Source organism: Pan paniscus, chromosome 21 (genome assembly GCF_029289425.2).
Source record: "Pan paniscus chromosome 21, NHGRI_mPanPan1-v2.0_pri, whole genome shotgun sequence".
Lineage (NCBI taxonomy): Eukaryota > Metazoa > Chordata > Mammalia > Primates > Hominidae > Pan > Pan paniscus.
In genome coordinates, this window is record NC_073270.2 from 26,208,666 (window position 1) to 26,227,979 (window position 19,314).

Below are 19,314 nucleotides of genomic sequence, written 5' to 3' on the forward strand. Positions count from 1 at the left end.
CATCCAAAGCAGTGTGTAGAGGGAAATTTATAGCACTAAATGCCCACAAGAGAAAGCAGGAAAGATCTAAAACTGACACCCTAACATCACAATTAAAAGAACTAGAAAAGCAAGAGCAAACACATTCAAAAGCTAGCAGAAGGCAAGAAATAACTAAAATCAGAGCAGAACTGAAGGAGATAGAGACACAAAAAACCCTTCAAAAAATTAACGAATCCAGGAGCTGGTTTTCGAAAGGATCAACAAAATTGATAGACCGCTAGCAAGACTAATAAAGAGGAAAAGAGAGAAGAATCAAATAGATGCAATAAAATATGATAAAGGGGATGTCACCACCGATGCCACAGAAATACAAACTACCATCAGAGAATACTACAAACACCTCTACGCAAATAAACTAGAAAATCTAGAAGAAATGGATAAATTCCTCGACACATACACTCTCCCAAGACTAAACCAGGAAGAAGTTGAATCTCTGAATAGACCAATAACAGGAGCTGAAATTGTGGCAATAATCAATAGCTTACCAACAAAAAAGAGTCCAGGACCAGATGGATTCACAGCCGAATTCTACCAGAGTTACAAGCAGGAACTGGTACCATTCCTTCTGAAACTATTCCAATCAATAGAAAAAAAGGGAATCCTCCCTAACTCATTTTATGAGGCCAGCATCATCCTGATACCAAAGCCGGGCAGAGACACAACCAAAAAAGAGAATTTTAGACCAATATCCTTGATGAACATTGATGTAAAAATCCTCAATAAAATACTGGCAAACCTAATCCAGCAGCACATCAAAAAGCTTATCCATCATGATCAAGTGGGCTTCATCCCTGGGATGCAAGGTTGGTTCAATATACGCAAATCAATAAATGTAATCCAGCATATAAACAGAACCAAAGACAAAAACCACATGATTATCTCAATAGATGCAGAAAAGGCCTCTGACAAAATTCAACAACCCTTCATGCTAAAAACTCTCAATAAATTCGGTATTGATGGGACATATCTCAAAATAATAAGAGCTATCTATGACAAACCCACAGCCAATATCATACTGAATGGGCAAAAACTGGAAGCATTCCCTTTGAAAACTGGCACAAGACAGGGATGCCCTCTCTCACCACTCCTATTCAACATAGTGTTGGAAGTGCTGGCCAGGGCAATTAGGCAGGAGAAGGAAATAAAGGGTATTCAATTAGGAAAAGAGGAAGTCAAATTGTCCCTGTTTGCAGATGACATGATTGTATATCTAGAAAACCTCATTGTCTCAGCCCAAAATCTCCTTAAGCTCATAAGCAACTTCAGCAAAGTCTCAGGATAAAAAATCAATGTACAAAAATCACAAGCATTCTTATACACCAACAACAGACAAACAGAGAGCCAAATCATGAGTGAACTCCCATTCACAATTGCTTCAAAGAGAATAAAATACCTAGGAATCCAACTTACAAGGGATGTGAAGGACCTCTTCAAGGAGAACTACAAACCACTGCTCAAGGAAATAAAAGAGGATACAAACAAATGGAAGAACATTCCATGCTCATGGGTAGGAAGAATCAATATCGTGAAAATGGCCATACTGCCCAAGGTAATTTACAGATTCAATGCCATCCCCATCAAGCTACCAATGACTTTCTTCACAGAATTGGAAAAAACTACTTTAAAGTTCATATGGAACCAAAAAAGAGCCCACATCACCAAGTCAATCCTAAGCCAAAAGAACAAAGCTGGAGGCATCACACTACCTGACTTCAAACTATACTACAAGGCTACAGTAACCAAAACAGCATGGTACTCGTACCAAAACAGAGATATAGATCAATGGAACAGAACAGAGCCCTCAGAAATAACACCGCATATCTACAACTATCTGATCTTTGACAAACCTGAGAAAAACAAGCAATGGGGAAAGGATTCCCTATTTAATAAATGGTGCTGGGAAAACTGGCTAGCCATATGTAGAAAGCTGAAACTGGATCCCTTCCTTACACCTTATACAAAAATCAATTCGAGATGGATTAAAGACTTAAACGTTAGACCTAAAACCATAAAAACCCTAGAAGAAAACCTAGGCATTACCATTCAGGACATAGGCATGGGCAAGGACTTCATGTCTAAAACACCAAAAGCAATGGCAACAAAAGCCAAAATTGACAAATGGGATCTAATTAAACTAAAGAGCTTCTGCACAGCAAAAGAAACTACCATCAGAGTGAACAGGCAACCTACAAAATGGGAGAAAATTTTCGCAACCTACTCATCTGACAAAGGGCTAATATCCAGAATCTACAATGAACTCAAACAAATTTACAAGAAAAAAACAAACAACCCCATCAAAAAGTGGGCAAAGGACATGAACAGACACTTCTCAAAAGAAGACAGTTATGTAGCCAAAAAAACACATGAAAAAATGCTCACCATCACTGGCCATTGGAGAAATGCAAATCAAAACCACAATGAGATACCATTTCACACCAGTTAGAATGGCAATCATTAAAAAGTCAGGAAACAACAGGTGCTGGAGTGGATGTGGAGAAATAGGAACACTTTTACACTGTTGGTGGGACCGTAAACTAGTTCAACCATTGTGGAAGTCAGTGTGGGGATTCCTCAGGGATCTAGAACTAGAAATACCATTTGACCCAGCCATCCCATTACTGGGTATATACCCAAAGGACTATAAATCATGCTGCTATAAAGACACATGCACACGTATGTTTATTGTGGCATTATTCACAATAGCAAAGACTTGGAACCAACCCAAATGTCCAACAATGATAGACTGGATTAAGAAAATGTGGCACATATACACCATGGAATACTATGCAGCCATAAAAAATGATGAGTTCATGTCCTTTGTAGGGACATGGATGAAATTGGAAGTCATCATTCTCAGTAAACTATTGCAAGAACAAAAAACCAAACACCGCATATTCTCACTCATAGGTGGGAATCGAACAATGAGAACACATGGACACAGGAAGGGGAACATCACACTCTGGGGACTGTTGTGGGGTGGGGGGAGGGGGGGAGGGATAGCATTGGGAGATATACCTAATGCTAGATGATGAGTTAGTGGGTGCAGCGCACCAGCATGGCACATGTATACATATGTAACTAACCTGCACATTGTGCACATGTACCCTAAAATTTAAAGTATAATAATAATAAAAAAAAACAAAAACAAAAAACAAATGCATGATGATAGATCTGACCTATTTCCAAAAAAGCCCTCCCTAGCCTCTGAACCAAGACATGACTTTCACTAAGAGATACCTTCTTGATCTGAAGGCAAATAACAGCTGGGAAGATATTCTAGGCTTCATAAATGCTGAGTCTCATCCAAACATCTTTTGGATGGAATCAGACTGTGCATACAAGTATTGAAAAGCACATATATTTATGTGCATGTAAACAGACACATATAAAAAAGGTCAGTAGGAAATAAACTACGGTGTTAACAAGCATTTTCTCAGAGTAATGTTCATTGTCTTATTTATACTATTCAGGGTTCTTTTTTTTAGCTAATTCTTTGTTTTTAGAATAATCATGATGTTTTGCTTATGAAAATGTATTTAAAGTAGAATAATGCCTTACATTGTAGGTGCTATGTTTCTTTAAAAGCTTATTTATCTAATTTATAAATTTGGTTTCAGATAGATTTGCTGTGAAGAATATTTTAACCACATTCTGGGGCCCAAGAGATTGCTACTTTTCCTGTAATGTTGAATGGATGCCCAGGTCAGGCTTCTTGTCTGGAGACAAGAGCAGAGGCACCTCCCCAACAAAATTCCAAATCACTGCAGGGCCACGCCACAGACCCCACCTCCTCGGCGACGCAGACAGGCACAGACCTGTAAACCTTGGACGCACATTACAACTGGAAAACCAACAAGCTCCATGCTGCTCCTCTGAAGACTGCCCTTCCTCCCAAAGGGGGAGACAGAGAACCACACTTGGAAGGGCCTCATGTGCTGATAAAACACTGTGGCTTCCCGGGGAGGACAGCGGGGCCTGGAGATGAGGGTCGCTCATCATGGAGAGGCAGGAGGAGTGGGGTGTGGGGGCCAGGCAGATGCCCAGGGGGGTGAGGCGAAAGGAATGTCCAATCGCTGCTCCCAGGGACACTGTTTCTTGGTGCTAGACCTTTGGCAACTAAAAATCTCTTTCAGAAACACCACAGGGCTGGGTGCAGTGGCTCACACCTGTAATCCCAGCACTTTGGGAGGCCAAGGCAGGAGGACCGTTTGAGCCCAGGAGTTTGAGGCCAGCCTGGGCAACATGGCAAAACCCCATCTCTACTAAAAATATAAAAAATTAGCCAGACGTTGTGGTGGTGGGTGCCTGGAGTCCCAGCAACTCAGGAGGCTAAGGTGGGAGGATCACCTGAACCTGGGAGGTCGAGGCTGCAGTGAGCCGTGATCATACCCCCGCAGTCCAGCTGGGGCAACAGAGCCACGCCCTGTCTCAGAACAAAACAAAACAACAAAACAAAATGCCACTGTAGGCTCACCTAACTCCAGTGTGGCAAACAGGTGGAAGGAAATCGTTAAGGATGGGCAACACCTTGGGAGGCTCAGCCTCCCCTTGCCCAAGCCCAGCCCTCCTCTCCCATGCCATGGGGCTGGACCAGGAGAACCCAAAGTTCTCCTCCCTCAGAGCAGTCTACCACCTCCTTAGGAAACCCACAGAACAAAATCTGTAGGCTGTGTGTCTACAGTAGCCCAAACAATCAAGCTAAAGAAAATCTATTCAATTCAAACATTTGCTGGGAGCCCACAATGTACCAGGCCATGCAGGGCAATGCACCCCACACACCCTCCCTTCAAGAACCAGCTCACGTGCCTGGCAGCAAAGGCACCTGCCCAAGCAAAGGTAGAAAAGCCATGAGGGTCAAGTCTGAGGTCTGCTGATGGTGAATCTGCAGCCCTTGTAGCTTCGTGTTTATACCTAAGCCCCAAATGCTTTCTGGGCTGTACTGTGTACATTTAAGGAACATTAAAGTCAGAAAAACAAAACTCCCATCATTTTGGTATACTGTTAGTTTCTTTTTGAGTTTGTGTTTCTCACAAGTGACAAAACTTAGAGATGAAAAATTCCTAGAAGTTCTACTTTTCCATTAGAAAAATCAAATGCCTCTTAGTATACTACATGTGTTTTACAGTTATTTTAAGACACCCAAATAAAAACTCAGATTTACAAAGTATTAAATAGCCTTATAATTTCTGTTCTTCTTACCAGCATTAAAAAAAACAAAAACAAAGAAACAGAAATTCCTTTTTTAGCCAGTCATCTCCTAAGTTTCTGTGATTAAGTCTATTATAGACTGAACACCCAAACTCATAAGCGCAGATGCCTGCAGAGGGAGTCCGGCACCTCTCAGTACCTCCTGTGTTCCTCTGCGGCCTCCTCCTTTCCTCCTCCTCCCACTCCACCAGCTCACCGGCTGCCTCAGCAATATCAGGCCCAGCTTTCCAAGCCTCAAACTCCCAAACACATAAGGCCAGACTCACTATGTGCAAACCAATCTAGCCACAGAGTGACCCCAGAGCCCCTGCCTCATCCTGTTCTAATGCTGTCAGCACCTGCCTCTCAGGCTGTCCTTCACAGAACACTCACCATGTGCGAGCCCCGTTGTTCTCAAACCTCAAACCCACAGATGCGGCCCTTTCCTTGGAGCCTCGCTTGTAGGACTGTTCCCAGGGCCATGTGCCCAGAGCCTCTGCCTTTGACCTCATGGGCTTGATACTTCTGCACCTTTCTCCTCCCACGTCTCCAAAAGTAAATACACAGCGTGAAAAAACACACAAGGTCCAAGTTCACTCAAGGAGACTACAATACCTACAAGGCCAGCACAAAATTCCACAGAAACCAAAGTACTGTATATCTGGATTTTTTTAAGGGTATAAAAAACTAATTTGTTTTAAAAAAGAAAAAAGGCCTCATTTTTTTTTAAAGGTACTATATTTTTCAGTGGTCATCTTTTCCAAGGGCAGCTAGGCTCCTGGAATGCACAACTGACAAGGCATCTCCAACATGATGGCTTCAGCTGACTTCTCATGTTGTCAACATTTTTACTCACCTCAGCTGAAGACAGATACGCTGGTCCCCCAGGGCAGTGTAGTCTTCTGTGGACAGAAATCCAGTGCTGGGGAGCAACACTAGCACAGAAAGTCCTCCAGCTGGGAAGGGGCACAGGGATCTTTCTGAGTAATAAAAGCATTCTAGTTCTCAATCTGGGTGGTAGCTCTACCTATCTATCTCTAAAGATATAGGTATATAAACTGTACACTTAAGATATGTACCCTTCACTGTATGTAAACTAAATCTCCATTAAAGTAAAAAGACTCCCCCTAAAATCAGACATCACCATGAAAATGAACCCTTACTAAAATTAAAGGAAAAATGGACACATACCACTTACCGAAATTCAAGAAAATCAGTTTGGCCTGTATTCCAGGACATAGTTTGATGAGAAATGGAATGGCAATGTACAACCCCAAAACACAGAAAAGTATCTTCCTCAGGCGCAACCACACGCCCTTTCGCCTGCAAGAGAAAAGCAATGAATAGGTCAGAAGGCAGTAGGTGCCATTTTGCTGTAGTTTGTTAATAGTGTTATCAAAATCCCTAAACAAGAGCCACACGTATTTTTTTTTCCACAAGGATACTGCCAATAATAAAAGTAGCCTCCCACCTGCCTTCACTCAAGTAATTATTTTACATAGTCTTTTAATTTGAGCTTAGAACTCTACTGGGGTTAAGAGGAACTTTTTTTCTTGAAAGACAAAGAAATAGCTAATGATTTCTTACATTCACCCTTGCAGAAGAATCCAGCAGAGAAAGCAGACCCCACCATGCCCCCCACCTGACATCAGACCCCAGCTGTAACCTCATATCAGGAAAGAGCGGCCTCCTCAGGCCTCCCGATCAGTCTTCTGTGAGACAACTGCAGGCAGGCGTAGGTTACTTATTAGCTCCTGGTAGGAAGCACGTAGACCAAGGACATCAACAGAACCTGCCTGACCAGGTCCTCAGAGAGCAGGAGGCTAAGAACTGGCACGGTGTGTCCTTGCATTTACGCGTGGGCGAGCCCCTCTGTACCCACCCAACAGAGGACCCTTTTCCAGGCCCGTCAAGCCAGGTCGCCAGCCCAGGGTCTCATGACCCTCTTCTAATTCCTCTCCAGCTCCAGAGTTCTTATCTTGTTCCCAAACCCCCTTTCAAAACTATCTCTAACCCGGTGATTCTCAAATTCCTTGGTCTCAGGACTTCTCTACAGTACAAAATTGAGGACCCTACAGAACTTCTGCTCAAAGAGCTTCTTTACTTCTTATTTGACAGACAGTCATAAACAGTTTATATTTATGATGATCTGTCATATGAGAAATCAAAGATAAGATATTTAAAAATGTCTATTAATTCATCTAGTAATAACAATCCATTACATGTTGCTATAAACAATATTTGTTATGAAAAATAATTTTCCAATACAAAAAATTTTAGTGAGAAGAGTGACATTAACATTTTTATAAATTTCTGTAAGCCAGAGAGTTTAACAGAAAGATGGACTCTCCTATCTGCTTCTGCATGCAATCTGCTATGAATCCACATATCATGTGTCATCTGGAAAACCTCACTGCACACCCATGAGAGGAGGGTGAAAAAAGGCAAATCACACCTTGGCATTATTATGGAAATCAGTCTGACCTTACTGACCCTCTGCAAGGATCTGGGAACAGAAAGAGTGCCAGGGGCACACCTGCAGGACCACTGCTCTAACTTGCCATATGACTCTAAACCTAGTGGGACAAGCTATCTCTGGACAATTTCCAAACAGTCTTAAAACCACATATTGAACTGCTGATACAAGCAACAATACAGATGAATCTCAAAAGGACTGTTATGTTAAATAAGACATCCACAAAAGACTGTATACTATATAATTCCACATCTAAAATTCTAGAAAAGGCAGAACTCTAAGGACAGAAAAACAGAACAGAGAGAGGTTGCTGAGGCTGGGGGTGGAGCAGGAGATTGACTGCAAGGGCCAGGAGAGGGTCTTGGAGTGATGGAACATACTTTACCTTGATGTGGCTGTGGTCACACGATGGCACACATTTATCAAGACTCACTGAACTGTATACTTAGAATCCATGAACTTTGCTATATGTAAATAATCTCAATAAAACTGATGTAAATAAGTTAATAAAGCTGACAAACACCTCAATAAAGCTGATGACAAATATGCACATCCGATAATGTAACTCATTCACTCATTTTCCTGGTTCATTCAGAGATCATCATCAAGCGCCTGGCACTCTGAAGTGGTGGACAGTCAGGGCAGCAAAGGATGGCGCCCGCACTTGTGCTGTGCTCACAGCCCAGTGGGCGTCAATCAAGCACAAGGGCCATGGCAGCCTGGGTGAGAGGTACCTGCTGCTGGGGATACTGCTGCTGGGGTTACTGCCCAGGGTGATCTGAGCTAGCCGGGCTACCAGGGACAAGGCCACTGGACTGACACAGTAAGTCAGGAATACAAGAGTTAACTAGATGATGGGGAAAACAGTTTAAAATGGCATCTTAAACGCCATACATGATCTAGCTTTTCAATGAGGGTACATTAATTACAATATTGAGGTTCAAAGTGCCAGCTCTGAAGTCTGGTTCAACATCTAACCCATCACTTACTAGCTGTGCAATCTTGAACGAGTTATTTAACCTCTCTGAGCCTTGTTTTCCTTAATGCTTGGTGGGGATGATAATGGTACCTCCTTTGTGTAAGTTCCTGGAAGGATTACACACAGTAACACATGTAGACTGCACATGTGAATCCTTGCACCAAACCTGCAACACATCTTAGCTTCCATCACCAACTCTTTATTCTTGTTAGAGAAAAGAGCAGGGTCTGACACAGCTAATGGCCCTGGCAGGGAGAAACTGGGTATAATGTGAGAGGCGGGAAGAGGACCAGAAAGACTCAGGACGTTATCCTGAGAGAAAATGAAAAGCCCATTAAAAAGAAAAAAGCCTGCAATCAAGTGTGCCACCACTTCAATGCCTGGCGCCTATGCTTGGATCATCTGCTCTGGCACCTGCAGTTACTTCTGTGTCCCTCCCACAATCTACTTACTCATCCTTCAGCACCTGCACAGATCTCTGCCTTACTGTAAGGCATCAAGTGGTTTGCAATTTTGTGCCTCAAGAGAAAGGAAAGCCTATGTCCACACAAAGACTTGTTCAAAAATGTTCACAGCTTCAGCCTGGGCAACAACAGTGAAACTCTGTCTCAAAAAAAAAAAAAAGTTCACAGCTTTACTCACAGTAGCCAAAAACAGAAACAACCCAAATGTCCATCAATGAGTGAATGGATAAACAAACCATGGTATGCCCTTAGAATGGAATACAATGCAGCAATAAAATGGAATAAACTATTGATACATGCAACCACGTAGATGAATCTCAAAATAATTCACTAAGCAATAGAAACCACCTGAAAGATGGCCAGGTCACTGGCAGATTTTCACTGATACATGATTTCACCCAAAAGGTATCTCTATTCATTAGCAAAACCAGTACAGACACACCACATTTTATTGCACTTCACTTTACTGCACTTTGCAGATACCACATTTTTTTTTTTTTTTTTTTTTTACAAATTCAAGGTTTGTGGCAACTCTGCACTGAGCAAGTCTGTCAGTGCCATTTTTCCAACATTCCAACAGCATGTGCTCACTTTGTATCTTTGGGTCAGTATTTTTTACCGGTAAAGTTTTTTTGTTGTTGTTGTTTGCTTTGAGATGAGGTCTCGTTCTGTCACCCAAGCTGGAGTGCGGTGGCACAATTATAGCTCACTGCAGCCTCAACCTCCCAGGTCCAAGCCATCCTCCCACCTTGGCCTCCCAAGTAGCTCAGACCACCATACCCAGCCAGGTTTATTTTTTATTTTGTAGATACGAGGTCTCCCTATATTGCCCAGGCTGGTCTTGAACTCCTGGGCTCAAGTGATCCTACCATCTTGGCCTTCCAAAGGGTTGGGGTTATAGGTGTGAGCCACAACCTCCCAGACTCAAGTGATCCTCCCACCTGAGTCCCCTGAGTAGCTGGGGCTGTTATAGGCATGTGCCACTATGCCCAGCTAATTTTTAAATTTTTCGTAGGGACAGTGTCTCCCTATGTTGCCCAGGCTGGTCTCAAACTCCTGGGCTAGGGCAATCCACCCACCTTGGCCTCCCAAAGTGCTGGGATTACAGGCATGAGCCACCACACCTGGCCTAAAGTATTTTTAAATTAAGGTATGTACACTGTTTTCTTAGACAAAACCTGCCAAAACTCACGTAAGAAATAGACAATCTGAACATGCCTGTTTCTATTAAATACATTCAATCAATAATTAACAACCTTTCAAAACAGAAATCACTGGGCCCAGATGGGTTCACTGGGGAATTCTACCAAACATTTAAGGAAGAAATTACACCAATTATCCGCAATCTCTTCCAAAAGATAGAAACAATCTCTTTTTAACTTATCCTATAAGCTCAGCATTACCCTAAATCAGACAAAGACATTACAAAAAAGAAGGCTAAGCTGAGCCTAGTGGTATGTGCCTGTGATCACAGCTTCTTGGCAGGCTGAGCCAGCAGGATGGCTCCAGCCCAGGAGCTCAAGGCCAGCCTGGGCAACATCTTCAAAAAAAAGAATGAGGCCAGGCGCGGTGGCTCACGCCTGTAATTCCAGCACTTTGGGAGGCCAAGACGGGTGGATGACCTAAGGTCAGGAGTTCAAGACCACCTGGCCAACATGGGGAAATCCTGTCTCTACTGAAAATACAACAATTAGCTGGGTGTGGTGGCAGGCATCTGTAATCCCAGCTACTTGGGAAGCTGAAGCAGGAGAACCTGGGAGGTGGAGGTTGCAGTGAGCTGAGATCGCACCACTGCACTCCAGCCTGAGTGACAAAGGAAGACTCTGTGTCAAAAAATAAAATTAATTAAAAAATAAAGAAAACTAAAGACCCATATTCTCATGAACATAAATGCAAAAATCCTCTAAAAAATATTAGCAAAGCAAATCCAACAATGTATAAAAAGAATTATACACTATGGCCAAGTGGGATTTGTCCCAGGTATGCAAGGCTAGTTCAACATATGAAAATCAATTAATGTAATACATCACATCAGCAGGCTAAAAAAGAAAAATCACATGATCATATAAATAGATGCACAAAAAGCATGTGACAAAATCAACAACCATTCATGATTAAAAAGCCTCAGCACACTAGGAATAAAGGGGAACTTCCTCAACTTGATAATATCTACAAAAAACAGTTAACATCTTACTTAATGATGAAAAGCTTGAAGCTTTCCTGCTAAGATTAGGAACAAAGCAAGATTACACAATAAGATAAGAAAAGGAGATAACAGGTATAGAGACCCGGGAAGGAAAAATAAAACTTTGCAGATCACATGACTGTCTATGTATGTAGAAGATCTAAAACTTGGAACTAATTAGTGATTATAGCAAGGTTCCAGGATACGAGGTTAATATACATAAGCCAATAGTTTTCATATACACCAGCAATGTGAATCCAAAACATATTGCCATTTACATTAGCAACCCCCAAAATGAACTACTTAGATACAAATCTAACAAAATATGTACAAGATCTAATGAGGAAAACGATAAACTCTGATGAAACGTATAAAGGAAGAACTAAATAAAGAGATATTCCATCTTCATGGACAGGAAGGCCCAATATTGTCAATATGTCAGTTCTTCCCAACTTTATAGATTCAATATAATCCCAGTCAGATCCCAGCAAGTTATTTCCCGGATATTGACAAACTGATCCTAAAGTTTATATGGAAAGGCAAAAGACTCAGGATAGACAGCATTAAAGGAGAAGAACAAACTTGGAGGACTGACACAAGCTGGCTTGAATACTTACAATAAAGCCACAGTAATCAAGACAGTGGTGTACTGTCAAAAATACCAACAGACCAAAGAGCCTAGAAATAGACCCACATAACTATAGTTGACTCATCTGTGACAAAGGAGCAAGGGCAATACAACGGAGCAAAGATGATCTTTTCCACAAATGGTGCTGTAACAACTGTACATTCATATGGAAAAAAATGAAAGTAGACCTGATACCCTTCACAAAAATAAAACTCAAAATGAGTCATAGACCTAAATGTAAAAACAGAAAACTATAAAACTCCTAGGAGATAACAGAGAAAAAAATTTAGGTGAACTTGGGTATGACGAAGACTTTTTTTTTTTTTTTCTGGAGATGGAGTCTCGCTCTGTCACCCAGGCTGAAGTGCAGTGGCGCCATCTCAGCTCACTGCAACCTTTGCCTCCCAGGTTCAAGCTATTCTCCTGCCTCAGCCTCCTGAGCAGCTGAGACTACAGGTGAGCGCCACCACATCCAGCTGATTTTTTGTATTTTTAGTAGAGACGGGGTTTCACCGTGTTAGCTAGGATGGTCTTGATCTCCTGATCTCATGATCCGCCCACCTCAGCCTCCCAAAGTGCTGGGATTACAGGCGTGAGCCACCGCGCCCGGCCGATGAAGACTTTTTAGATACAAAACCACCAAGGTATGATCCATGAAAGAAATATTAACAAGCCAGGTTTCATTAAAATTGAAATCTTCTGCTCTGTAAAAGACAATGTCAAAAGAATGAGAAGATAAGCCACAGACTCGGAAAAACATATTAACAAAAGTATATCTGATGAAAGACAGTTATACAAAATATACAAAGAACTCTTAAAACTTGATAATAAGAAAATAAATAACTGGATTTTAAAAGGAGCAAAGGACCTGAACAGAACCTCTCCAAAGAAGATACACAGATGGCAAGTAAGCATATGAAAAGGTGTTCACATATGTAATCAGAGAAAGGCAAATTAAAACAATATACCACTACACACTATTAGAATGGCCAAAATGCAAAACACTGATAACACTACATGCTAGGAGAATGTGGAGCAACAGGAATTCTCATTCATTCCCAGTGGGAATGCAAACATGGTACACAGACACTTGGGAAGACAGTTTGGCAACTCCTCACAAAACTACACATATTCTTACTATATGATCCAGCAGTCAGGCTCCTTGGTACTTACTCAAATAAATGAAAAATATATGTCCACACAAAAACTTGTATACAGACATTTACAGCAGCTTTATTAATAACTGCCAAGAGTCTGGCAGTTATTAATAAAGATAAGATAACCAAGGTAAGATGTCCTTTGATAGGTGAGTGAATAAATAAACTGGTACATCCGGACAATGGAATATTATTCAGTGCTAAACAGAAATCAGCAATCAAGCCATGAAAAGAACATGGCAGAAACTTAATATTACTTAGTGAAGCTTATTACTAAGTGAAAGAAGCTCATCTCAAAAGGCTACATACTATATGACTCCAACTATATGACATTCTGTAAAAGGTCAAACTATGGAGATGGCAAAAAGATTAGTGGTCATCCAGGGATGGGGTAGGGAGGGATGACCAGGAAGAACACAGATTTCTAGGGCAGTGAAACTATTGTGTATGATATTACAATGGTAAGTAAGTATTATACATTTGTCGAAATCTCATAAAATGCACAACATCAAGAGTGAACCCTACTTAATGCAAACTATGGATTTGGGGTGATGATGTGTCAATGCAGGTTCACTGATTCTAGCAAACATGCCATTGTCGTGCAGGATGTGGATAGTGTGGCATACCATGTGTGGTAGGGGCGGGGCAGGAGTGTATGGGAAATTCTGTACTTTCCACCCGATTCTGCTGCAGACCTAAAACTGCTCTAAAAAATAAAGTTTATTTATTTATTTTGAGACAGAGCCTTGCTCTGTCGCCCAGGCTAGAGTGCAGTGGCGTGATCTCGGCTCACTGTAAGCTCTGCCTCCTGGGTTTGCACCATTCTCCTGCCTCAGCCTCCCGAGCAGCTGGGACTACAGGCGCCTGCCACCAAGCCCAGCTAATTTTTTGTATTTTTAGTAGAGACAAGTTTCACTATGTTAGCCAGGATGGTCTCGATCTCCTGACCTTGTGATCCACCCGCCTTGGCCTCCCAAAGTGCTGGGATTACAGGCGTCAGCCACTGCGTCCGGCCAAGTTTATTAATTTTTTAAAAAGTCAAAAACAATAAAATGTTACTCATAGCTGTCAAGTGTCTTTGGACTCCACAGAAAACCTGAAGCACAGGATGAGAGACGAGGGTGGTACGAGAATGGCAGTTAGTGTTCAGAGACTTGAGATGGAAACAAAAGTAAATATTACACGAAGAAATCCACAGAACCAGAAAGAGAAAACTACCTAATTTTGAAACCTTCACAGCTTACATATTAGAAGTTTTATATCATTATTTTTACCAGATAGACATATATTCCTGTAAATAATTAAGTTTTGCAAGAGTCTCATAAGGGACAGGAGTTTGTCATCTGGAAATACTGCCAGCATGGTGTTTTCAGCAGGGTACTCCCCAGCACCCTTCTCTCTCCTGGACTGCAACCATTATCTGTCTTTAAAACTGTACCAGGATGTGTGATTGGGGTATGCCTCTTTCTTTCTCTCTCATCCTGTGAGTTTTTTCTTCATTTAATTATGAACTACTAACTATATTATTTTAATACCTAAGAGTATAGTTCCCATAATAAAATTTATTTTTCCTAGATTCCATTTCAGTCAGTGTTATGGTCAAGGATAAATCTTGGCCAGGTGTGGTGGTTCACACCTGTAATCCCAGCACTTTGAGTGGCCAAGGCAGCAGGACGCCTTGAGCACCTTGAGTTTGAAACTGGCCTGGGCAAAACAGGGAGACTCTGTCTCTATAAAAAAAAAAAATTAAAAATTAGCTGGGCACAGTGTGCATGCCTGTGGTCCCAGCTACTTAGGAGGCTAAGATTGGAGGATCACTTGAGCCCAGAAGGAAAGATAAATCTCCTCAGCAAGTCTGAAAATCTCTTGGAAAGGCAAATTCTGTAAGTCTATATTATACTTGAAAGGCATATCAGAAAAATAAAAATGTTTTCATGTTTTTAAAAAAAGTTCACATATGATGTTGGCTGTGGGTTTAGAAAAAAAAAAAAAAAAAGGAAAAAAGCCTGGGCGCAGGGGCTCACGCCTGGAATCCCAGCACTTTGGGAGGCCTAGGTGGGCAGATCACGAGGTCAGGAGATCAAGATCATCCTGGCCAACGTGGTGAAAACCCGTCTCTATCAAAAATACAAAAATTAGCTGGGCGTGGTGGCACACGCCTGTAGTCCCAGCTACTCGGGAGGCTGAGGCAGAAGAATCGCTTGAATCTGGGAGGCAGAGGTTGCAGTAAGCCGAGACGGCGCCACTGCACTCCAGCATGGGCAACAGAGCAAGACTCTGTCTCAAAGGAAAAAAGTTCACAGATAAAAACAACAAATACAAGAGCTAGTTCTTCGAGAAAAAGCAAGAAATAGACTAATAAGTTTTGGGCTAGAAAGAGAATATGAATATACAAAATCAGGGATCAAAAAGGTCAGATGGCCATAGAAGAGATTTTTATTTTTAATAAAGAATACTATGTACTTTGCTAAGCCAATACAATTTTGATAATTCAATGACACAAACCATTTGGTAAAAAAAAAAAAAAAAAAAAAAAAACAAATGCGCTGGGTGTGCTGACTTGAGCCTGTAGTCCCAGCTACCCGGGAGGCTGAGATGGGAGGATTACTTGAGCCTGGGAGGTTGAGGCTGCAATGAGCTGTGACTGAGCCTGTGACTAGCCATGACACTCCAGTCTGGGCAACAAAGCAAGGCTCCATCTCAATAAATAAGCAAGTAGCGACAACTCACTCAAGTTGTGTGGAAAAAAACTAATTAAACCTTTCTCCAAAGGAGGTATTAGGCAAAGCTATCAAAGAATTACATCCCTGAAAGCCACTAATCCCAGAAGGACTGACAAGCATTTCCCCCTAAATTTTAAGAAATAGATATTGGCGGTTGTGGTGGCTCACGTCTGTAATCCCAGCACTTTGGGAGGCCGAGATGGGTGGATCACGAGGTCAGGAGATTGAGACCACCTTGGCTAACACGGTGAAACCCCGTCTCTACTAAAAATACAAAAAAAAATTAGCCGGGCATGGTGGCAGGCGCCTGTAGTCCCAGCCACTCAGGAGGCTGAGGCAGGAGAATGGTGTGATCCTGGGAGGCGGAGCTTGCAGTGAGCCGAGATCGCGCCACTGCACTCCAGCCTGGGCAACAGAGCAAGACTCCGTCTCAAAAAAAAAAAAAAAGAAAAAGAAAAAAAGAAACAGATATTGTATCATACAATCTGGCAAAACGGGGAAAATAAGAGAGCACATTAAAAATCAAAGCTGGCTTTAGTATAATGTGAAAATGGAATCAATATAGCACCACAAAGCAAACTACCAAGAGTTTCAAATATGAAGAGATACACACATGCTGGGAGTATAAAAACAAATCAGGTAGGAATATAAAATAGTCCAGCTGCTATGGAAAACAGTTTGGCCATTCCTCAAAAAGTTAAGCCTAGAATTACTATATAATCTAGCAATTCCACTCCTCGATATATACTCCAAAGAACTGATATCAAGGACTGAAATAGATACTTGTAGACCAATGTTCATAGCAGCATTATTCATAATAGTCAAAAGGTGGAAGTAACCCAAGTGTCCATCAGCAGATGAATAAATCGACAAATGAACAGATGAATGGATACACATGCAATGGAGTATTATGTAGCCATAAAAAGAATGAAATTTGGATGCATGCTACAACATGGATGAACTTTTAAAACATTATGCTAAGTGAAATAAGCCAGACACAAAGGATAAATATTATATGATTCCATTTATGTGATGTACCTAGAATAGGCAAATTCATACAGACAGAAAGTCTAACAGTGCTTACCAGGAGTTGTGGGAAGGGGAAAATGGGGAGGTATTGTTTAATGGTTTCAGAGTTTCTATTTGGGATGGTGAAAAGTTCTGGAAATGAATGGTAGTGATGTTTGCACAACAATGTGAAAGTATTTAATGCCACTAAATTATACACCTCAAAATGGTTAAAATGGTAAGTTTTATGTTATATATATTTCATCCCAATAAAAAATGAAATCTAGGGAACATAATGAAAGGCTAACATAATACCACCAAATAGGTTTTATTTCAGGAGCAAACATATCAGCTGCATCAATAGTGAGGATAAAAGAGGGGCTTACAAAGTTAGTAAAATTCAACATGTAGTCCCAATAATAAAACCCCTAGTGAAATAGGAATACAGGACATTCCCTTAGGATGATCAAGTTTATACCTGTTTCAAACCAGTAATCAAACCGAAGCAAAACATAGCAGTAAAATACTAGACAGAGATAGGATATTCACTAGCATCACTGTAATTAATACTACTCTGGAAGTGCAAGTTAAAACAATAAGGCAAGAGAAAATACAAAGTATAACCATAAAAACTGGAAGATAAAAAAACAGTTGTCGTGTTATGATTTGGCTGTGTCCCCACCTAAATCTCATCTTGAATTGTAATGATCCCCATGTGTCAAAAGTGGGGCCAGGTACAGATAACTGAATCATGGGGACAGTTTCCCCCATACTGTTTCTCATGGTAGTTAAGTCTCACAAGATCTGGTGGTTTTATAAATGGGAGTTCCACTGCACAAGCTCTCCTGTGTGCCGCCACGTAAGACGTGACTTTGCTTCTCCTTTGCCTTCCACCATGATAGTGAGGGCTCCCCAGCCATGTGGAACTGTGAGTCCATTAAATCTTTTTCCTTTATAAATTACCCAGTCTCAGGTATGTGTTTATTAGCAGCGTGAGAACAGACTAATACAGTAAATTAGTACCCCAAGAGTAATAAACATAAAATCCTAAGCCCCTCAACAGACTCAATGGACCCCCTTTGGGGATCCCAGAGAAACCTGTTAACAGAATTACAGCAAATGCAGAAAGACATCTTATCTGAACTTCCCTTATCTGACTAGAGCAGAACTTTATGACAGTCAGCTGCCACAAACCTCCTGCTCTGGGAAGATCTCCAGTCAGGCTGATGATTGACCTTGGGTACCAGAGCATTTAAAAAAAAGCTGTAAAAAAGCCTCATCAGAGGCTTCCATCCTACGAATCCTTCACACACACACACACACACACACACACACACACACACACCCTTATTAAGCTGGTATATAAACCTTCACCTCTTCTTCAGAGAGCTACTCTCTCTTAGAGTATTGCCATATGCATAATAAACATTTCTTCTGTTAATCTGTCTATTGTCATTTAATTCACAGTCCCCCTAACAATTTGGATCTAAGTTGGTGGAAGAAAGGTTTTTTTCTTCCCAACAGTGACATCATTGGATCTGGTTGTCTTTCTTCTCCAATATGATGGATTCCTGCCAGCAAAGACTTTGTCTTTCACCTTTGTCTCCAAGGCACTTAACTCAATGCCAGGCTCATAGTTTGTGCTTGATGAACCCATAATCAAAGAATTACTGTCCCATGATTAGTGCAAAAAAAGGATCAGAACCACCATCACTTTCTTTGGGCTTCCACTGTACTTAAGAGTTTCACACCTTTTTCTGTTTCACAGTGTGTGTCTTGTTCCCATTGAAATAATTGCATTGGAAGTCACTTTGCTTGACAGTCACTTGGCTGTGTACTGCAGCCTCCTGTAACATTTACAAAATACTGATGCTTGGGACTTGCCCTGGAAAGTCTAATTTTATTGGCCTCAAGTTGACCCTGGCCCTTAGGCTCTAGACTAGGACTTTTATTATCATTTAAAATAAACTGGACAGCACAGTGGTTCGCCTGTAATCCCAGCACTTTGGGAGGCCGAGGCGGGTGGATCACCTGAAGTTGGGACCTGACCAACATGGAGAAACCGTCTCTACTAAAAATACAAAATTAGCAGGGGGTGGTGGCACATGCCTGTAATCCCACCTACTCGGGAGGCTGAGGCAGGAGAACTGCTTGAACTCAGGGGGTGGAGGTTGAGGTGAGCTGAGATTGCACCGTTGCATCCCAGCCTGGGCAACAAGAGAGAAACTGTGTCTCAAAACAAAAAAACAAAACAAAACAAAAAAACTACACACTGTATCTAACATGGTGCTAGGCTCAGTAAACAACCACATTTGATTACTTTTTATTTTATTTTTATTTTTTGAGACAGAGTCTCTCTCTGAAGCCCAGGCTGGAGTGCAATGGCATGATCTCGGCTCACCGCAACCTCCACCTCCTGGGTTCAAGAGATTCTCTAGCCTCAGCCTCCCAAGTAGCTGGGATTA

The 19,314-nt window shown here is 41.5% G+C and overlaps 1 protein-coding gene across 4 annotated transcripts in view; it reads right to left on the minus strand.

Annotated features, from left to right (window-relative positions):
- The window catches only part of ABHD12 (abhydrolase domain containing 12, lysophospholipase), a 96,288-nt gene that overhangs the window by 38,116 nt on the left and 38,858 nt on the right, over positions 1-19,314 (minus strand). For 2 of the 4 annotated variants that reach the window (XM_055104951.2, XM_055104952.2), the window contains exon 2: positions 6,421-6,552. In XM_055104951.2, the coding sequence (XP_054960926.1) occupies positions 6,421-6,552 (132 nt within the window). The remainder of the gene's footprint in view (positions 1-6,420; positions 6,553-19,314) is intronic. The other 2 variants (XM_034947592.4, XM_034947593.3) reach the window with 1 other exon arrangement.